This window comes from Heterodontus francisci, chromosome 21 (assembly GCF_036365525.1).
Source record: "Heterodontus francisci isolate sHetFra1 chromosome 21, sHetFra1.hap1, whole genome shotgun sequence".
Taxonomy (NCBI): domain Eukaryota; kingdom Metazoa; phylum Chordata; class Chondrichthyes; order Heterodontiformes; family Heterodontidae; genus Heterodontus; species Heterodontus francisci.
Window position 1 is genome coordinate 4433408 of NC_090391.1, and position 23129 is coordinate 4456536.

Sequence of the window (23129 nt, forward strand, 5' to 3'; positions counted from 1 at the left end):
GGGTTGTGGAACTCAAGGGGATGCTGGAGTCACTGTCGTGCATCCGTGAGGCAGAGAACTACGTGGATAACACCTTTAAGGACGTGGTCACAACGCAGGTAGGAGCATGTAGGAAGAGAGGGAATGGGTGACCAAGGGCAGTCTACGAGAACCAGACAGGTATTTCAGGAGTCTCTTGAGTCGATCTCACTTGCTAACTGGTTATCCATTTTGGATAATGGTGAGACCGATGTTTCTTCAAAGGAATGCAGCAAGTCCATGGTGCAACAGGTGGCACAGCTGCACAAGAGGGGAGCCAGAAGAGTGGAAAAGCAGTAGTAATAGGGGATTCATTAGTTTGAGAAACAGACAGGCACCTGTGCGGCTGCAGAAGTGACACCAGGATGGTATGTTGCCTCCCTGGTGTCAAGGTCAACGATGTCACAAAGCAGCTACAGGACGTTCTTCTGGGGGAGGGTGACCAACCAGAGGTCGTGGTCCATATTGGTACCAGTTGCATAGGAAAGAAGAGGGATGAGGTCCTATAAACAGATTTTAATGAGTTAGGATGGAAACTAAGCGTCGAACATTATGAGCAGTTATCTTGGCATTACTACCAGTGCCACGTGCTAGCGAGAATAGCAATAGAAGGAATGAGTAATTTAACACGTGCCTGGAGGGAGGGCATCAGATACCTGAGGCATTGGGATCTGTTATGTGGCATGTGGGACCGGTACATGGTGGATGGATTGTACCTTAGCATGGCCAGAGCTAACATCCTTACCGGGAGATTTGCTAATACAGTTGCGGAGCGTCTAAACTAAATTTTCAGGGGTTGAGAAATTAAGAGGAATCTCAGATAGGTGGGAAGCAAAACTGGTAAGACGAAGTAGAAAAGCAGTAACCGAAATTGGAAAGCAGACGAAATGAAGGCACATATGAAAGAGGTCGGAATGAGGAATAATATTAAGACAAACTTCAGGGAATTCTATCGGAATGCACGAAACATGAGAAATAATGTAAATGCTTTGAATGCACAAATAGAGGTAAATCGGTAATTAATTGGGGGAGGGGGAATTACAATACTATTAGGCAGGAACTTGGGAGCATAAATTGGGAACAGATGTTCTACGGAAATGCACAACAGAAATGTGGAGGTTGTTTCGGGAGCACATGCTGCGACTGCTGGATAGGTTTTCCCCGATGAGGCAGGGAAGGGATGGTAGGGTGAAGGAACCTTGGATGACAAGAGATGTGGAACAGCTAGTCAAGAGGAAGAAGGAAGCTTACTTAAGGTTGAGGAAGCAAGGATCAGACAGGGCTCCAGAGGGTGACAAGGTAGTCAGGAAGGAACTGAAGAATGGACTTAGGAGAGCTAGAAGGGGACATGAAAAAGTCTTGGCGGGTAGGATTAAGGAAAATCCCCAGGCGTTCTTTACTTATGTGAGGAACAAGAGGATGGCCAGAGTGAGGGTAGGGCCGATCAGGGATAGTGGAGGGAACTTGTGCCTGGTATCGGAGGAGGTAGGGGAGGTCATAAATTAATACTTTGCTTCAGTATTCACTAGTGAGGGGGAGCTGATCGTTTGTGAGGAGAGCGTGGAACAGGCTGATATGCTCGAATAGGTTGAGGTTAAGAGGGAGGATGTGCTGGAAATTTTGAATGATATGAGGACAGATAGGTCCCCGGAGCCAGACGGGATATACCCAAGGATATTTCGGGAAGCGAGGGAAGAGATTGCTGCGCCTTTGGCGATAATCTTTGCGTCTTCACTGTCCACTTGAGTAGTACCGGATGATTGGAGGGTGGCAAATGTTGTTCCCTTGTTCAAGAAAGGGAATAGGGATAACCCTGGGAATTATATAACAGTCAGTCTTACGTCAGTAGTGGGCAAATTATTGGAGAGTATTCTGAGAGACAGGATTTATGATTATTTGGAAAAACATGGTTTGATTACAGACAGTCAGCATGGCTTTGTGAGGGGCAGGTCATGCCTCACAAGCTTTATTGAATTCTTTGAAGATGTGACAAAACACATTGATGAAGGAAGAGCAGTGAATGTGGTGTATATGGATTTTAGCAAGGCGTTTGATAAGCTTCCCAATGGTAGGCTCATTCAGAAAGCAAGGAGGCACGGGATTCAGGGAAAGTTGGCTCTCTGGATACAATATTGGCTGGCCTATAGAAGTCAGAGGGTGGTAGTAGATGGAAAGTATTCAGCATGGAGCTCGGTGACCAGTGGTGTTCCACAAGGATCTGTTCTGGGACCTCTGCTCTTTGTGATTTTTATAAATGACTTGGATGAGTTAGTGGAAAGCTGATTTAGCAAGTTTGCCAATGACACGAAGGTTGCAGGAGTTGTGGATAGCGTGAAAGGCTGTTGTAGGTTGCTTCGGGAGATTGACAGGATGTGGAGCTGGGCTGAGAAGTGGCAGATGAAGTTCAACCTGGAAAAATGTGAAGTGATTCATTTTTGAAGGTCGAATTTGAATGCGGAATACAGGCTTAAAGACAGGATTCTTGGTGGTGTGGAGGAACAGAGGGATCTTGAGGTCCATGTCCATAGATCGCTCAAAGTTGCCACCCAGGTTGATAGGGTTGTTAAGAAGGCGTATGGTGTGTTGGCTTTCATTAACAGGGGGAATGAGTTTAAGAGCTGCGAGGTCATGCTGCAGCTCTATAAGGCCCTGGTTCGTCCACACTTGGAATATTGTGTTCAGTTCTGTCGCCTCATTATAGGAAGGATGTGGAAGCTTTAGAGAGGGTGCAGAGGAGATTTGCCAGGATGCTGCCTGGTCTGGAGGGCATGTCCTACGAAGAAAGATTGAGGGAGCTAGGGCTTTTCTCATTGGAGCGTAGAAGGATGAGAGGTGACTTGATAGAGGGATACAAGATGATGAGAGGCATAGATAGAGTGGATAGTCAGAGACTTATTCCCAGGGTGGAAAGGGCTATCACCAGGGGGCATAATTTTAAGGTGATTGGAGGAAGGTTTCGGGGAGATGTCAGAGGTAGGTTCTTTACACAGAGAGTGGTGGGTGCGTGAAATGCGCTGCCAGCGGTGGTAGTAGAAGCAGATACACTAGGGGCATTTAAGCGACTCTTGGATAGGTACATGGATGATAGTAGAATGAAGGGTAGGTAGTTAGTTTGATCTTAGAGTAGGTTAAAAGTTCGGCACAACATCGTGGGCCGAAGGGCCTGTACTGTTCTGTGCTGTTCTATGCACTATGTTCTATGTTCTATTTCATTGTCATTCGGATGACGTGGTTACAGGGTGACCAGGACTGGGAAGTAAATATTCAGGGATAGTCGTGATTTAGGAGCAGTGGGCAAAGGGGAGAAGGACGTGTTGTCGCGCTTTTAATAAGGCAGGCGATCATTTGTGAGGGAGGATCTTAGATCTAAGGAGCAAGATATCGAATCAGTTTGGGAGGAGCTAAGAAGCAGCAAGGGGCAGCAAAGATTGGTGGGAGTGAATTATAAATCGCCAAATTGTGGACATGTTTGGCATCGTATAAATCAGGATATACAGTAATAATGGGCGTGTTCAATTTATGGACAGATTGCAATGCGGTCTTCAAAGCAGATTTTCGGGAGCTAGGAAAGAAGTTAAAAAGCCGAGTCTTAAAAGCAGTCATCTCAGGATTAGAGCCACGTGTTCGTGAGGATAGGAATTTCGGGATTACGATTTGAACATGTGGCTGGAGAATGGGTGGAACAGGGAGGGCATCAGATTTTTGGGGCATTAGGACCGGTTTTGGGACAGCTGGGATCTACAGAAGATGGAGCATTGCACCTTATCAAGACCGGGATTAACATCCGAGCTGGGAGATTTCCCAATGCTATTGAGGACCCATTAAACAAAATAGAGAGCGGGATTGGAACCTGGTAGTGAGCTCAGATTAGAGGGAAGTGCAGCTGAGAACAGGACGTAGAAAAGTAGCAAGTGAAATTCGAAGACAGACGAAACAAATGCAAGCAGCACATAGGATCAGAATGTGGAACTGCATTAAAACAACCACGTTAAGCGAATTCTATCTGAATGCACGCAGCATTATCAACGACGTAGATGAGTTGAAGGCACAATTAGAGATAAATGACTCTGATTTAATTTCCTTTACAGAGACGTGGTTGCAATATGATGAAGACTGGGAACGAAATATTCAAGGATATTAATCATTTAGGAACGGTAAGCAATTAGGGAGAGGAGGTCGAGTAGTCCTTTAATAAGGGACGAAGTCAGTGCATTATTCGCGAGGATCTTCGATCGAACAAGCAATATGGAGAATCAGTTGGTGTGGAGCTAACAAAGAGCAGGGGGCAGAAAATATTGGAGCGAGTTGTTTATAGACCACCAAACTGTAGTGCTATTGTTGGGTACAGGATAAAGCAGGAGATTAGAAGTGCATGTAAAATGGGTAAGACAGTAATAATGGGTGTGTTGAATTTACATATAGACTTGGTAAAACTAATCAGAACTGATGCCGAAGAGGATGAACTCCTGGAGTGTGTACGAAATAGGTTTCTGGAGCAGTATGTTGAAGGACCAACACGCGATCAGAAGCTGGATATTTTAGATTTAGTATTATCTAATGAGAGAGGGCAAATTCATAACCTTGGTGTAAATGAACTAATAGGAAACAGTGACTACATTATGTTAGAAATCTACGTTATGTTTGAAATAAGTCATTGTGAAACTAGGGTCTTAAATCTCAACAAAGTAAACTATGAATGTATGAGGGGCAAGTTGGTTATGGTGTATTGGAAAATGCATTAAATGATTTGTCAGTTTACAGGCAATGGCTAGTATTTAAAGAAGGCTTACACGGTTTACAACAAATATACATTTGTCTAAAACACACAAAAACATGAAAGGTGTATCAGCCGTGACTAACGAAAGAAGTTTAAGATTGCATTAGGCCAAAGGAAGTGGTCGCTGGACAAAGTGATAAGCCAAAGCATGGGAGGAATTTAGAGTCCAAAAAATGAGCACCAAAAAACTGATGCAGAAAGAAAAATGATAATGAATGCAACTTGATAGGCACATAAATGCGGACTGTAAAATCTTCTTTAGGTATGAAAAGAAAATTATTGGAGAGGAAGAATACGGTTCCGTTGCAGGCGGCGACAGGAGACCTTGTGGTGTAGAATGAAAAAAAAATAACGCAGAGACTAAACAATTACTTTTCATTTCTCTTCACGGTGGAAGATGAAAAAATCTACCAGAAATGATAGGGAACCAAGGTACTATTAAAATGAGGAACTGAAAGTCCTTTGTAATAATAAAAAGATAGTACGAGAAAAAAATGATTGGATTGAAAGTTGATAAATGCCCCGGACCAGATGAGAGGCATTTCAGAGTATTGAACCAGATGACTATATACATAATGGATGTTTTAGTAGCTTTCCTTCAAACTTCTGTGAGTTATGGAAGCGTTCCTGCAGATGAGGAAGGAGAAAATCTAACCCCACTATTTGAGAAGGAAGCGAGAGAGGAAACAGAGAACTACTGGCCTATTGTTTAGACATCAGCACTAGTGAAAATATTAGAATCTATTGTAAAGGATGAGATAACTGGACCCTTGGAAGTTTCTTACTCATTCCTGGGTTGTGGGCGTCGCTGGCTGGGCCAGCATTTATTGCATATCCCTAATTGCCCTTGCAAAGGTAGCAATGAGCTGCCTTCCTGAACCGCTGCAGTTGATGTGGGGTCAGTACACCTACAATGCTGTTAGAAAGTGAGTTCCAGGTTTTTGACCCAGCGACAGTGAAGGAACAGTGATTTAGTTTCAAGTAAGGATGGTGTGTGGCTTGGAGGGGAACCTGCATGTTCCCATTCATAGGCTGCCCTGTTTTTTCCCGGTTGTAGTGTTCGCGGGTTTGGAAGGTGCTGTTGAAGGAGTCTTGGTGCATTGCGGCAGTGCATTTTGTAGATTACACACACTGCTGTCACCTTGTGCTCGTCGTGGAGGGAGTGGATTTTAGTGCATGGGATGCCAATCAAGCAGGCAGCTGGATGGTGTCGAGCTTATTGAATTTTGTTGGAGCTGCACCCATTCAGACAAGTGGAGGCTATTCCAGCACATTCCTATGTTGTGCCTTGTAGATGATAGACCGGCTTTGGGGAGTCAGAAAATGACTTACTCGCCGCAGGGTACATAACCTCTGACGTGATCTCGCAGCCACACTATTTAGATGTCTACTGTAATTCAGTTTCTGGTCAATCGTAACCCCCAGGATGTTGGGAGTGGGGGATTCAGTGATCGTTATGCCATTGAATGTCAAGGGGAGATGGTTAGATTCTCTCTTCTTGGAGATGGTCATTGCCTGGCACTTGCATGGCACAAAAGTTATTTGCCACCTATCAGCCTAAGCCTGGATATTGTTCAGGTATTGCTGCATTTGTACACGGACTGCTTCAATATCCGAGGTGTCGTGAATGGTGCTGAACGTTGTGCAATCATCAGTGAAAATTCCCACTCTGACCTTACGATTGAATGAAGGTTATTGTTAAACAGCTGAAAATGGTTGGGGCTAGGATACAACCCTCAGGAAATCCTGAAGTGATGTCCTGGATCTGAGATGTTTGCTTTCTGGCATATCTGAGCTACTCTGTGCCTCATTGGCTGTTGCTGCTCGCGTCTGAAAGGTTGCTGCTGCTGCTGGAATGCAACTACCTCTGGGGACTGCCTCTTGTGGCGATGCCTCATCACAGCAAAGGGCTGATGGAAAACAGGGGGAATTGTACCTTTTTCTATACTTCTGGCAACGTTGGCTTCCTTTAAAAGGTCACCTACCTGGGCAGAGATTTCTGTTAATTCCTGCTTCAGTAGCATTCCAACATGAGTTCAATGTTATGGCATAGCATTGCCCACACAATTTTTAAGTAAATGAGAGCCATCATGACCATTGGAATATCATTTGATTTGTCTCCACTTGACCATCGACAACAGCAACTTATACTGTTTCCCAGTTGTGCCCCCAAACAGTGTGTCCACTTGCAGAGTTTCCGCCTCCCCACTCCAATGATACACAACTGCAGAATTGCTCCCTTCCCCGACTTATCGATAAAAAAATACAAAGTTGCTCTCTTCCCCGTCCTATCGATAAGCAGATGCAGAATTGCCTCCTGCTCCGCCTTATTGATACACAGATGAAGAGTAGCCTCCTTCTCCACGTTTTTGATATACAGAAAAGAGTAGCCTTCTGCTCCGCTTTATTGATAAGCAGATGCAGATTAGCCTCCTGCTCTGCTTTATTGATAAACAGATGCATAGTTGTCTCCTGCTCCACCATATCGACACACAGATGCAGAAGTGCACCCTCCCCCTTATTGGTAAGATGGTGCAGAGTTGCCACCTGAATACGCCTTAGCAGCGGGCGGCACAGTGGTGCAATGGTTAGCACCGCAGCCTCACAGCTCCAGCGACGCGGGTTTAGTTCTGGGTACTGCCTGTGCGGAGTTTGCAAGTTCCCCCTGTGACCACGTGGGTTTCTGCCACAGCCGAAGACTTGCAGGTTGATAGGTAAATTGGCCATTATAAATTGCCCCTAGTGTAGGTAGGTATTAGGGAAATGGTGGGGCTGTGGTAAGGAACATGGAGATTAATGACAGATTAGTAATGATGAGTGGTTGGTGCAGCCCCGTTGGGTCAGAGGGTCTGTTTCAGTGCTGTTTCTTTCTCTCTCTCTCTCTCTCTCACTCTGTATATAAAACGCCTTATCAAGAAACGGACGCAGAGTTGTCCCCTTCCCCCATATTTATACAAAGATACACAGCAGCCCCTTCCCACCGTTTCAATAAATGAAGAGTTGCTCTTTCCTCTCCAAATTGCTAAACGAATGTAGAGCTAACCCCTTCCCCACTTCCACTGCGAAACAGTTGCAGAGTTGCCGATTATCCCTTTATGGATACACAGATGCAGATTTCCAACCTCCCCTCACTTCTGGTGATTTAACTTCGTGGCGGTATCTGAGTTCGCAAGAAGTCTGAAGGACAGCTAGGCGAAAGTTACCAGAACTTTGAGGTCACCGAGGGCTCTCGCCTCAGTGGCTGCAGCATTTCAAAAATGTGGAAGTGGAGGCATGTGAGTGCTGTACGTCGAGCTGAAGATTGGACCCGGCTGGTATCATCGATGTTGAATTGCATTATAATAAATGCAAAAAGCTACTTTGCATATTTAATGTACGGTTTCCGTTACAGAGTTGTGGAGGTTCCGCCATAGAGCTTCGCTACCTCCAGGAGAATTGGAATCTGGAATTCTGGTATTGACATCTATGGCGGGCACTATCACTTCAATTCTTCACCATTTCCCCCTACCATTCCACCCCCCCCCCCCCCACCCCCATAGATCTAGTGGACACTAAATTCAATTCCTATATTTAAGAAGCGGGGAAGTAAATGCCCAGGCACTTATATATAAGTTAGCTTAACATCGGTGACAGGAAAAGTAATGGAACACCTACTAAAGGAGAGAATAGAACACCTAGAAAATAAAATATATAGGAAGGAGCACCCAACATGGGCTTCGAAAGGGACAATCTTTCTTGACCAAACGTACTGAATTACTTAAGCAGTAACACAGACAGTAGACGATGCTAATGCGATAAATGTAATTTATATGGACTTTGGGGGGGAAAATCCCTTCTATAAGTTATCCCATAATAGACTAATCAATTCGGTCAGCGAATGAGGAGTTCGTTGACAAGTGACAGAGTGGATTGCTGGTTCCCTTCAAGACAGAAAGCAAAGAGTCTGTGTAAAAGGTATGGTCCATTGTGCATTATTATTATTACATAATTCACATTTACCAGATGTGATCCAGTGTGCCTTATTATGAAATGCTTCACATTTACTAGATGTGGTCCAGTATGCGTTAATGTCAAATTATTCACAGTTACCAGATGTACTTCAATGTGCATTATTATTAATTGTTTCACATTCACCAGATGTGCTTCAGTGTGCATTATTATTAATTGATTCACATTTACCAGATGTCGTCCAGTATGAAATATTATTAAATACTTCACGTTTCCCAGATGTTGTCTGGTGTGCCTTAATGTTAACTGACACATTTACAAGATGTGTTCCAGTGTGCATCGTTACGAGAAGATTCAGATTTAGCAGATGTGGTCCAGTTTGTATTACTGGTGCATGATACATATTTACCAGTTGAGATCCAGTGTTCATTAATATTAAATGCTTCACGTTTACCAGTTGAGGTTCAGTATGCCTTATTGTTGAATGATTCGGATTTACTAGATGTGCTTCAGTGTGAATTATTGTTAAATGCTTCACATTTACCAGATGTGGTCCAGTGTGTCTTAATCATAAATGGTTCGCATTTACCAGATGTGTTTCAGTGCGTATTATTATTAAATGTTTCCCATTTCCCAAATGTTGTCCAGTGTACCTTAATGTTGAATGATTTACGTTTACCAGATGTGCTGCAGTTATGCATTAGTATTAAATGATTCATGTTTACCAGATGTGCTCCAGTGTGCCTGAATGTTAAATGATTCACATTTACCAGATGTGCTTCAGTTATGCATTAGTATTACTTTCTTCAAATTTACCAGATGTGGTCAAGTGTTAATTATTATGAAATGCTTCACATTTTCCAGATGTTGTCCAGTGGCCTTAATGTTAAGTGATTCACGTTTACAAGATATGTTCCAGTGTGCATTATTTTTTACAAGATTCAGATTTACCAGATGTGGTCCGCTTTGTATTACTATTAAATAATGGTCATTTACCATTTGAAATCCAGTGGTCATTAGTGTTAAATGCTTTTCATTTACTGTATGTAGTCCTGTGTGCAATATTATTAAATGATTCATATTTACCAGATGTAGTCCAATGCACCTTAATGTTGAATGATTCACTTTTACCAGATGTTCTGCAGTGTGCATTATTATATGCTTCATATTTACCAGATGTGCTCCAGTGTCTTTAATGCTAAATTGTTCACATTTATCAGATGTGCTTCAATGTGCATTATTATTAAGTATTTCAGATTTATCAGATGTATTCCTGTGCGAATTATTATTAAATATTTCACATTTCCCAGATGTTATCTAGTGTGTCTTAATGTGAAATGAATCACCTTTACAAGATGTGTTCCACTGTGTATAATTGATAAATGTTTCGCATTTACCAGATATGCTCAAGTTTTCATTATTGTTAAAAGATTAAAATTTACCAGATGTGGTCCATTTTGCATTACTATTACATTATACTCATTTAACAGCTGTGAGTCAGTTTGTATTATGACTAAACGTTTCACTTTTACCAGTTGTGGTCCAGTGTGCATTATTGTTGAAGACTTGATACCTATCAGGTATGATCCAATATGCATTATCATTAAAAGTTTCAAATTTGTCACATTAGGCCCGGTGCATCTGGGATGTGGTGACATGGTAGTAACGCCACGGAACTAGTGCTGTAAAGACTTAGTCGAATTTCCTGATGACACATGTTCAAACCCCACCATGTCAGTAGCTGGAATGTGATTTAAGCTCATTAGTAAAATCCAGCAATTAAATGCTCGTCTTAGTCCTGGAGGTGTGAAACTGTCAGTGATTGTTGTAAAAGCCCATCTGGTTCAATAATATCCTTTAGGCAAAGAGTCTACTGTCCTTACCTGCTCTGCTGTACATATGAGCACTTAAACTGCCACAGCAAGGCTGCGGGCCAAGTGCAGGAATTTGGGATTAGAATAGTTGGGTGCTGGATGGCCGGCGCGGACACGATGGGCCGAAGGGCCTGTTGCTGTGCTGTATAACTTTATGACTCTATGAGTCGAGACCCAAAGAAATGTGGTTGGCTCTGAACTAACTGGCCTTGCAAGCCATTCAGTTGCCAAGGGCAATTATGGGTGGGCAAAAAATGTTATTCTTGCCAGCGGTGCCCACATCCCCTGAAAGAATTAAAATTACTAAACACCTCACAAGTTCCAGTTTACAATATCATTGAACGCAGTGTGCATCATTATTGAACAGTTGACGTTTACCAGATGTGGTCCAGTGCGCAATATAATTAAATGGTTCACATTTACCAGATGTGGTCCAGTGTTTATTAGTACTATTGCGTCACATGTACCAGATGTGGTCCAGTGTTTATTATTACTATTGCTTCACATTTACCAGATGTGGTCCAGTGTTTATTATTACTATTACTTCTCGTTTACCATATGTGGTCCAGTGTTTGTTATTACTATTGCTTCACATTTACCAGATGTGGGTCCAGAGTACCTTATTATTCAATGTTTCACATTTACCAGATGTGGTCCCGTGTCCATGATTATTAACTGCTTCATTTTTATGAGATGCGATCCAGTGTGCATTAACATTGAACACTCCACATTTACCAGCTGTGGTGCAGCGCGCATTATTAGTTGACACTCCCCATTTAGTCGATGTGGTCTAAGTGTCTGTTATTATTAATGGTTCACACTTAACAGATACAATCTGCATGATCACTAAGGCCTTCAGAATTATCTGATGTGGGCCAGTGTGCATTATATTTGAACATTTTACATTTACAAGATGGTGTTCAATGGGCATTATTGTTACATGCTTTGCAGTGACCAGATGTTTTCCCAGTTTTTCACCCTCTGTTCCGAGTTATCAATATTGGCTCTGTTGTAATTCAGATACTAATGTTTATTCGTTCTATTGGATATGCACTGCAGGCAGCATACCCAATGAAAATGCATTCTGCTGGCTAGGTGGTTTATTGGCCAGTTCCCTCTCTCAAGAGAGTCAGCCTGTTTCCTGCCATCACCTGACAGCCTGGTGTGATGGGACAGAAGAAGGGTATGGATTGCAATCTACACAGCTTGATGCATCTTTCTGCCAATTGCTTGCTATTTATATAGTCTCCCATTCAGTGTAATCAAGTATATCATTCCATTCTTCAGCTCTTCTCTGAATTTTCTCTGCGTCAACCCATAGATACACGTGTTAGTGCAAGAACTGAGAAGCTGAAGCATGTATCCCGTTTGCTGGTTGATGTATATTGGGTTACTGTAGTATCTGTCTGTATAATTGTAGTTTTTCACCCGCCACCTTAGGGAATGCACAACATATGTCATCCAGAGAAGAATAAAATTACCAGATATAGTAAAGAGCAAGATCATTGACCTCTTCCGGTTCTCACTCTCTGGATCATTTTGGTTATTGATGCTGCTGAGGAGCGCCCTGCGGACTATATTGGACTTTATAATATGTTTGACAGTGAGAGCATTTAACAGAAGGATCAAAAGGATCGGCACTAAAGGTGTTAAAATACTGTCAAACCACTCGTACGCCGCCCATAAGGGCGAAGTGCAATAGGCAGAGGTTTCAATGCAGAAGTATGCAATGTTGTTAATTATAAGTTGGGGTTCATACATGAAATAAAAGGGGATGCTTCTCAGGCAGCCGAGCACACACACAGTCGCTAAAACCTTGTTCACCGTTCTCTGGGTACAATGCCTTTGTTTGAGATTCGGACAACAAATGGCTACAAAGCGATCAATGGTGAAAGCAACCGTGAACCAGACGGAGCAGTCCAGTGCTGCAATTTTCGTGACAAGTTTCATGGCACATATGGGAGTGATGAACAAGACATTTATTGGGAAGTAAATATTGTTAATCCGCTTCAATATGACTTCAATGATCACGACCATTAGATCCGCCACTGCCATGGCCACCAAGTAATGAGTGACACATTTGGAGAGACCGCACTTTCCACGGGACAGGATCACAATCGCTAGCAAGTTCACTGCAAGAGAGAGGAAAGATAATTATCATTAGACCATCCCAAGGTGAGTCGCAGTCCCCGACCCTTGGCACTAATTCCTGGTTTGATGTTGCCTTTGTTAATTGTAACTAGTTCTGTACACAAAACTGCTCTGGAGTTACACTGAGGCAAACTAAAATGAAGAAGTTACCGTAAGTGAACTGAATTGTATGAAAACTGAGTTAAATAAAAGATTGAGGGAATATGTAAGACTGTGGAAAATACTGATAAAGCAACAACAAAGTGAGTTGCTTTGGAAAGAGATTACATGAAGGAGGAACAGAGCAAGACAAGTTTAATATGAGAATCCAGATGGAGAGTACTGCTGTCACTGGGTCTCATTCTTACCCTTACAATTGCCGCCAAATAATTACCTGCAAAGTCTACTCATTCTGCTCCAGCACCGTTACCTCTGGTGTCCCTCAATTATCTATCCTTTACCCGCTCACAAATCTCATTGACATGCTGCATCATTTTCCAAATTTCCTTGACAACACCAAGCTTTACATCACTAGCACATCTGTCAACTCCTGCACCGCCTTAAATTATCACACTGCTTGTCTGATATCCATGATGAACAGCATTTCCTCCAATTAAATATTGGTAAGAGTGAAACAATTGCCTTCTCCCCCATCACATCTCCGTTCCCTAGCCATCAGTTCCAAACCACTCCCTGACAATTGTCTGACATTGAACAAGACTGTTCACAACGTCAATGTTATAACTGATGAGGAGTAACCACATATCTGCACCATCACTATTTAAACTTCTCTCCATTGCCCAACTCGGCTGTTGCTGCTGAATCTTTCCTCAGTCTTTCCCTCAACTCATCTGCTGCTGCTGAAACCCTCATCCATTCCATCGTTACCGCCAGACTTGACTATTCCAATACACTCCTGACTGGCCTCCCACATTCATTCTTCTGTCAACTTGAAGTCATTCAAAACTCTGCTGCTGATGGCTTTACTCGCACTAAGTCCCGCTTCCCTATCACCCTTGTGCTCACTGACCTATCATGGTTGCCTGCCAAACAACGCCTCTATTGTAAAATTCTCAGCCTTGTTTTAAATTCCCTCGATTGCCTCGCCCCTCCTTAACTCTTTAGCTTCCACCAGCTCGAAAATCCTTCCAGATCTCTGGTCTCCTCCAATCCTGGCCGCTTGTTCATCGTTGATAATAATTGCTCCACAATTCGCGACCGTGCATTCACTGCCTGGGTTCTGATATCTGAAATTCCCTTCGAAATCTATTCACCTCTCTAACTCGCTTTGCTCCTTTATGATATTTCTTAAAGAATGCCATTATTTCCTTCCGTAGCTCGGAGTCACATTTGTTTTCTTTCTAATGCTCCTGTGAAGGTCCGAGGAAAGTTTTATTCCTTCAAAGGCGCTATAGTAACAAAACGTGCTGCTGCTGCCTGGACATTGATGTGGACCAAAGATAAACAAGATGTAAAATGGAATGTGGAGCGAAGGTAAGAGACTGCAATACGATTAATAATGAATTCAAAGGGGGGAACAAAACGGAAAACGAAGCAACGAAATCACACTTACCAGCCCGACTCTCCTATCCTCTTTACTCTTTAATTTATCCACCTTACCAATCTAATCTTTCACGGTCAACCAATACTGATAACCACCCTGTACTTTCAGGCAACTCTGAAATGGAGAGAAAGACAGTGGAGGGAGAATCAGGACAAAATATATCCCTCGGAGATCTAGGGAATTTATGGTGTGTCTGGTGGGTTGCAGAGAGATTAATCTTGAATGGAGCTAGAGAATCAAATAACGGGAAAACCAGCCAAAGGGAAAGGTTCAATCAAGTGACAGTTTTACAAAATCCCAGTTCATATACATGTCTTTATCCATTTCTTCCACCAGCTAAATGCATTTCCCATAATCCGTTTTGTTGCTTCTCTCTCTCTCTCTATCTGTCTCTCTCTGTCTCTCTCTCTCTATTCCAGCTTCAATTGATGCTGCCCTTTTTCCGCCAGGTCTGTTGGAAGTTGAGATTTCAAATACAACGACGGGGATTATCCCTACCATTTATTTCCCAAGCACTGGGGAAATCTTGAATTGGTGTGTATTAAACCTACATTGTCCATAACCTATGAATTCCATTGATGTGATTTTCGGCATGCTTCATTTAGATTTCAATTTTCATGTGCAGTATTTACATTTAACAAAAACCTATCTGTTTCAGTATGACCAAATAATCACATGCAAAGCCTTGCCCTGTGGTATTTCTCCTACATTTAGCGATCAATGGAGACGCCATTTGTTCTGCATCCAAACATAGTTTTAAAAGACTATTAGTTATCCTAGATAACTGTCACATTTCTCTGCCATCTCATCAAGTTTAAATAGTCAAGTTACTGGTTGGAAGCCAAACAATAACTGTGCATAGAACGCTACTTAATAACTAATTGATTTCCTACAGAGGTGACTTTTGAACAGCACCCTCACCAGCAGAGAGCCTACGAGGCAATCACTGGCCCTGATAACTTCTCTCAGATCTCAGGCAGAGTGAAAGTTACTGGTAAAAGGTTAACGGCCTGAAATTTTACCTCTGTTTCCCTAGCTGCATAAGCTGCCAGACGTGGTGAGTATTGCCATTCTTTCTGGCTTTATTTCATCATTGATGTTGAGCATGTAGTCTAATTCAACAATAGAAAATACATTTTTTCAATTAATGAATGATCAGGACCCTTTTCAATACCAGCAGTACAGAGCTACCTTTCTCTGGAACCCTGATTCTTGTGAAGTGCTCAGAGACAACGGTCTGGACTAAACTGGTTAATCTTCAGGTGAAAATGCTTTGCTTCTCTTTCGGTATTAACTTGATATTTCTGGCAATACAAAAATATAAAAGTTGAAACGTCAACGGAAACAAAGGTGCAATTTCTCACGGGATGGCTGATGGCAGCTGTTGCCAGCGTCTATGGGAAATATGGATTTTAGAATTAGAATTAGAACATTACAGCGCAGTACATGCCCTTCGGCCCTCGATGTTGCACCGACCTGTGAATCCATCTGACCAACACTATTCCATTTTCATCCATATGTCTATCCAATGACCATTTAAATGCCCTTAAAGTTGGCGAATCTACTACTGCTGCAGGCAGGGCGTTCCACGCCCTTACTACTCTCTGAGTAAAGAAACTACCTCTCACATCTGTCCTATATCTATCACCCCTCAACTTGAAGCTATGTCCCCTCGTGTTTGCCATCACCATCCAAGGAAAAAGACGCTCACTATCCACCCTATCTAACCCTCTGATTATCTTATATGTCTCTATTAAGTCACCTCTCCTCCTCCTTCTCTCCAACGAAAACAACCTCAAGTCCCTCAGCCTTTCCTCGTAAGACCTCCCCTCCATACCAGGCAACATCCTAGTCAATCTCCTCTGCACCCTTTCCGTAGCTTCCACATCCTTCCTATAATGCGGTGACCAGAACTGCACGCAATACTCCAGGTGCAGTCTCACCAGAGTTTTGTACAGCTGCAGCATGACCTCGTGGCTCCGAAACTCGACCCCCCTACTAATAAAAGCTAACACACCATATGCCTTCTTAACACCCCTATTAACCTGGTTAGCAACCTTCAGGGATTTATGCACCTGGACACCAAGATCTCTCTGTTCATCTACACTACCAAGAATCTTCCCATTAGCCCAGTACTCTGCATGCCTGTTACTCCTTCCAAAGTGAATCACCTCACACTTTTCCGCAATAAACTCCATTTGCCATCTCTCAGCCCAGCTCTGCAGCCTATCTATGTCCCTCTGTACCCTACAACATCCTTCGGCACTGTCCACAACTCCACCGACCTTCGTGTCATCTGCAAATATACTAACCCACCCTTCTACACCCTCTTCCAGGTCATTTATAAAAATGACAAACAGCAGTGGCCCCAAAACAGATCCTTGCGGTACACCACTAGTAACTAAACTCCAGGATGAACATTTGCCATCAACCACCACCCTCTGTCTTCTTTCAGCTAGCCAATTTCTGATCCAAAGCTCGAAATCACCTTCAACCCCATACTTCCGTATTTTCTGCAATAGCCTACCGTGGGGAACCTTATCAAACGCCTCACTGAAATCCATATACACCACATCCACTGCTTTACCCTCATCCACCTGTTTGGTCACCTTCTCGAAAAACTCAATAAGGTTTGTGAGGCACGACCTACCCGTCACAAAACCGTGCTGACTATCTCTAATGAACCTATTCTTTTCAAGATGATTATAAATCCTGTCTCTTATAACCTTTTCCAACATTTTACCCACAACCGAAGTAAGGCTCACAGCTCTATAATTACCAGGGCTGTCTCTACTCCCCTTCTTGAACAAGGGGACAACATTTGCTATCCTCCAGTCTTCCGGCACTATTCCTGTCGACAATGACGACATAAAGATCAAGGACAAAGGCTCTGCAATCTCCTCCCTTGCTTTCCAGAGAATCCTAGGGTAAATCCCATCTGGCCCAGGGGACCTATCTATTTTCACACTTTCTAAAATTGCTAACACCTCCTCCTTGTGAACCTCAATCCCATGAAGCCTCGTAGCTTGAATCTCAGTATTCTCAACAACATTTTCTTTCTCTACTGTAAATACTGACGCAAAATATTCATTTAACACTTCCCCTATCTCCTCTGATTCCACACACAACTTCCCACTACTATCCTTGATTGGCCCTAATCTAACTCTAGTCATTCTTTTATTCCTGATATACCTATAGAAAGCCTTAGGGTTTTCCCTGATCCGATCCACCAATGACTTCTCGTGTCCTCTCCTTGCTCTTCTTAGCTCTCCCTTTAGATCCTTCCTGGCTAGCTTGTAGCTCTCAAGCGCCCTAACTGAGCCTTCACGTCTCATCCTAACATAAGCCTTCTTCTTCCTCTTGACAAGCGCTTCAACTTCTTTAGTAAACCACGGCTCCCTCGCACGACAACTTCCTCCCTGCCTCACAGGTACATACTTATCAAGGACACACACCAGCTGCTCCTTGAATAAGCTCCACATTTCGATTGTTCCCATCCCCTGCAGTTTCCTTCTCCATCCTACGCATCCTAAATCTTGCCTAATCGCATCATAATTTCCTTTCACCAGTTATAATTCTTGCCCTGCGGTATATACCTGTCCCTGCCCATCGCTAAGGTAAACCTAACCGAATTGTGATCACTATCACCAAAGTGCTCACCTACATCTAAATCTAACACCTGGCCGGGTTCATTTCCCAGTACCAAATCCAATGTGGCATCGCCCCTGGTTGGCCTGTCTACATACTGTGTCAGAAAACCCTCCTGCACACACTGGACAAAATTCATGTATTTCTCCCGGATACAGTACTGGGGCATCAGTCACCATTACTTCAGCGGTTGAAGTTTCAAAAAAGTTGATAATTTTAATTAAGAAATCGTATTAAGCAGACAACTAACAACACTAAAAATATTGATACAATGGAATAGGCGATTATATCACAGACGTCAAAACATGTCACATAGTTTGCATATTCTCTGAACTCTTTGTTTTCTTTCCATATGTCTTTCTGAAACACTCTCCATCTCTTTCCTATGTCCAAATTAATTAATACTGATATGTTACAATAGAGGACAAGGAACAAGAACAGAAACAGTTGCAGTGCTTTATACTTTGACCAGTTTTGTTGCCTTACCCATTATACCAACGGCTGCAAGAACAGGGTAGTAGATGCGTTCAAATTCAAAGATGAATGGAAAGTCCATGTTCCATGTCATAGAACGATGTCTGTGAGACTCTGAATGAAAATTGTCAGTTCAGTCAAATGAGACTCTACTTATACCAGTGAGCGACAGCCACTGGGACACTTAGCTGAAGTGCACCACATTAGTTACATTCAGTTAAACAAACACAATTAATCATCTATTCTCCCCAATGCTCCTTGATGCAACTCAACCTATTTTCAGGGCAATTTCAAAACACTTTAAAATTGCTTTGGAATATCTTCAAAAACAAGAGGTCCCCTGCACGCTGCGATGGAGATGCATAAACATTCTCATTGAACAAACATCCGGACATTGGTTACATGCACTTTGATCGTCATTTTCAAAAATCTCTACTCAGAACTGTGTACTGTGTGAATGGCCCTCAAGTATTTGTAATTGGGAGCTGAAATTATTGAATGCAATTGATGATTTGAGCTTCCAGGAAAAGAGAGCAGGGAAGTATTTAAGAGGAAAATAGATAATCACATTTCTATGAAAGTACTTTAGTTAAAATGGTGTTTGCGGATGACACAAAGGTCGGTGGAGTTGCGGATAATGTTGAGGATTGTCAGAGGATACAGCAGGATATATATCGGTTGGAGACTTGGGTGGAGAAATGGCTGATGGAGTTTAATCCAGACAAATGTGAGGTAATGCATTTTGGAAGGTCTAATGCAGGTGGGAGGTATAAAGTAATTGGCAGAACCCTTAGGAGTAGTGACAGGCAGAGAGAGCTGGACGTACAGGTCCGCAGGTCACTGTAAGTGGCAACGCATGTGGATAAGGTAGTCAAGAAGGCATATGGCAGGCTTGCCTTCATCGGTCGGGATATAGAGTATAAAACGTGGCAAGTCATGTTGCAGCTGTACAGAACCATAGTTAGGCCACACTTAGAATTTTGCATGCAATTCTGGTCGCCACACTACCAGTAGGACGTGGAGGCTTTGGAGAGGGTACAGAGGAGGTTAACCAGGATAATAAAAGCAAAATACTGCGCATGCTGGAATTCTGTAATAAAAACAAGAAATGCTGGAACCACTCAGCAGGTCTGGCAGCATCTGTGAAAAGAGAAGCAGAGTTAACGTTTCGGGTCAGTAAGCCTTCATCGGAACCCATGATGAAGGGTCACTGACCCGAAACGTTAACTCTGCATCTCTTTTCACAGATGCTTCCAGACCTGCTGAGTGGTTCCAGGTTTACCAGGATGTTACCTGTTCTGGAGGGCATTAGCTATGAGGAGAGGTTGGAAAAACTCGGATTGTTTTCACTGGAACGACGGAGTTGGAGGGCGACATGATGGAGGTGTACAAAGTTATGAGCGGTATGGACAGAGTGGATAGTCAGAAGCTTTTTCCCAGGGTGGAAGAGTCAGGTACTAGGGAACATAGGTTTAAGGTGCAAGGGGCAAAGTTTAGAGGGGATATGCGAGGCAAGTTTTTTACACAGAGGGTGGTGAGTGCCTGGAACTTGCTGCCAGCGAAGGTGGTGGAAGCAGATACGATAGCAACGTTTATGAGACGTCTTGACAAATACATGAATAGGAAGGGAACAGAGGGATATGGGCCCCAGAAGTGCAGAAGGTGTTAGTTTAGGCAGGCATCAAGATCGGGGCAGGCTTGGAGGGCCGAATGGCCTTTTCCTGTGCTGTACTGTTGCTTGTTGTGAATGAGTGAAGAGATTTCCACAGATGAACTTTTTTTTAAAGAATGCTCATTTGAATGTTTTGATTTTCTGTGTAAAATTTACCCTTTACTGGATGTCACATGCCTTAAGCTAAATAAACAACAAGAAACTTGATGACTAAAGGAGTTGTACACAGAGAAATGACATGTGAAGATTTATGGTGGTCAGGAAGTATTGACTTTCTGTTGGGCTGTGGATGTTTTTCTAAGTCAGTTGCAGATCAGCCTGCCGAGAGAGAGGATGCCATCTGATCTGTACTGCAGTTCACTGAGAAACCCTGAGAATCCAGTGGGATAACAGAAACTCCTGATGTTGTATTTCCTCTGGAAGGCATTACAAATTAATCTTCCACATCGCCTGAAGGTAAAGGCTGCGAAAGATCACAGTGACAGCCGTGGGACACTAGAAAATCGGACAAATGCTATCATTTCACATCCTCTCCTATTCCTTCGACAATTAACAAGTATTTGGCCAAAGTACTTTTGTTGCCTTTATTGGAAAGAGAGCTCTGCAGAGAGAATGTCTTTATTTTTTTCTTTAACCGGTGTGTGTGTGTTGTGATATTATTAGAAAGGAATTTTCATATTTCAATCAGTGTGTTAATGCGCTTCATCTTGACTGACTAAGTCGTGTTTTATAACAAATTAATAATTTTGTTGTTTATTTAAGAAATCTGGTTGGTGGATTTTATTCTTAAATAAAAGAAGATTATCTAATTGGTTGTATCGGTAACTGGATAAACATTGAAATACATTTTGTGACCCGTGGAGGAGTGGAACTAGAGAAAGACAATGAACTCGTCCAGCCTCAGTCGTAAGAACATGGTGGAGAAAACAATGGAAGAATATGTTGGTGACGTGAGACAAAGAGAGATGTGATGAGGCTCACGTATGGCGTGCTCATTCGCGTGGACTAAATGGGCTGAACGACCTGTTTCCGTGCTGTAAATTGTAAGTAACCTCGCGTCAACGTTTGCACAGCTTATGACCAGTCCATGTTCCCTTTTTTCAAAAGGGTTTATCTGTCGAAAATCATAATCACAGAAGATGGGATGAAGGATATTTAAGAGTTGTCAAATTGCGAAAAAAAATTCTGACCTGTGAATCGGGAGAAACATACCGAGTAAAGTTCTTAGTTAAACCTGAAGTATTAGCGATTTCACAGACTCTCTGAACATCAACTTTTATTCAAAGGTTCTATGGCAGGAATCTAGACCAATGAGACAGAAGATATCGCAGGAGTACCACGCATTGTCTTTAGGTAATTTAGTACCTTCGACCTAAATGCCGAATTAAACAATTTGGTTTAGAACTACCGGTCTCATTTGTTAGGAAATGTTGCCGGTAATGGTTCTGTTCTTGCCATGTGTACTTTCGCTGGGCTCATCATTTGCTTATTCACATGTCCCACTACGATGCATTTTGCTTGCATCATCATCCCTTCTATCTTTTAATAACTCCTGCCCGCCATGCAATCACATATTTTCCCGTTCTGGAATAGAGTGCATTGCTTCTATTTCCCACTTTTCGTCTTTGCTTTTCACCCTCCGCTGTCCCCCTCCCCTGTCAAATTCCTCATTTTATTCCTCCCCTCTCTAGTACTCTGCCCTCCCAAATATCCTTTCCAATCCTTAATCAATCCCTGATCTTCCTATTCCCCTGCTGCCATTCCAGGCTTGCCCCTCTCTTCGATACGCCGAAAGGTCCCTCTGTGATTCTCTTGACATCCCCAGCCGCCCTTCCACTCATTTACCTTCTTTCCTCCTGGGATAATCTTATCGATATCATTCCCATCCCACTAAACCCTCTAAAAGCTACCAATGTGGAATCAGTCAGTGGGTCGGCTGTCATTGTCCATCTCTGTTCATCCCTCCAAAATGTCCTCGCAATTGTTAACAAGATTCTATTCATCTACACGTTGATTTTGCATCATTGCATCGACATCAAGGCCTTGACTAAAATCTTGGCACATGTGTAATGATTCATTTCCCCTTAACATGGACTGGCTATACCTACTTGCTATCTGTCCCACCGAGAATGCCATAGTGGAAGTGTGGCCCCTGATCACCAAATCTCACTTTGGTTTGTCCATCTGCTCCTAGAATCGTCTCCTTCCTTGAGCATCTCGCCTTGTTTCTCCCTCTTCATTTCTCTCGAACTCAGTCTTGAATAAATTCAATGACACAGCCCGCATTGCTTTCTGGGAGGAAATTTCCACAGACTAACGAAACTTTGAGAACAAATTCTCCTCGAATCCGTTTTAAAAGGGAGGCCTCTTATTCTTAAACGTTATCCCTTAGCACTAGTCTCCCCCACACGAGGCAACATCCTCCCGGTATCCACACTATCAAGCCTCCTCAGGATCTTAATTATTTCAATCTGATCACCTCTTACTCTTTGAAACTCTAATGGTTCTAGGCCCAAACTGTTCAACCTTTATTCAAAAGATAAGCCCATCATCCCCGGAATTATTCGAGTGAGCTTTCTCTGAACTGCTTCTCATGCAATTAAATCAATTTTTTTCAAATAAAGAGATTGCAACTGTGCACATTACTCTGGATGTGGTCTCACCAAGATTTTGAATAGCTGCAGTAAAACTTACCTACTTTTATATTCGTTTCCCCTTGCAATAAACGCCAACCTTCCATTTGCTTCCTGAACCACTTGCTGCACCTGCATACTAACCTTTGGTCATTCATGCACCAAGACACCCAGATCTCTCTGTACTCCCGAGTTCTGAAATCTCCCTCCATTTAAATAGTGCATGGGTTTTCAATTATTCCTGCCAAAGGACAACTTCACATTATACTCCATCTGTCAAACTTTTGCCCACTCTCTCTAACTATCTATGCTTCTCTTTGCAACGTACTTTCGTTCCTATCTTGACACCATCAGCAAATGTAGCGACCATACATTCGACCCCCTAATCCAA

The 23129-nt window shown here is 42.8% G+C and overlaps 1 protein-coding gene across 1 annotated transcript; it reads right to left on the minus strand.

Annotated features, from left to right (window-relative positions):
* Positions 1-11850: 11850 nt before the first annotated feature.
* LOC137381039 (probable G-protein coupled receptor 139) lies at positions 11851-13935 on the minus strand. The gene is made up of 2 exons (XM_068053431.1): positions 13866-13935; positions 11851-12749 (listed from the first exon to the last, which is right to left on the minus strand). The coding sequence occupies exons 1-2, from the start codon at positions 13933-13935 to the stop codon at positions 11851-11853; spliced, it is 969 nt and encodes a 322-aa protein (XP_067909532.1).
* Between the last annotated feature and the right edge of the window lie 9194 nt (positions 13936-23129).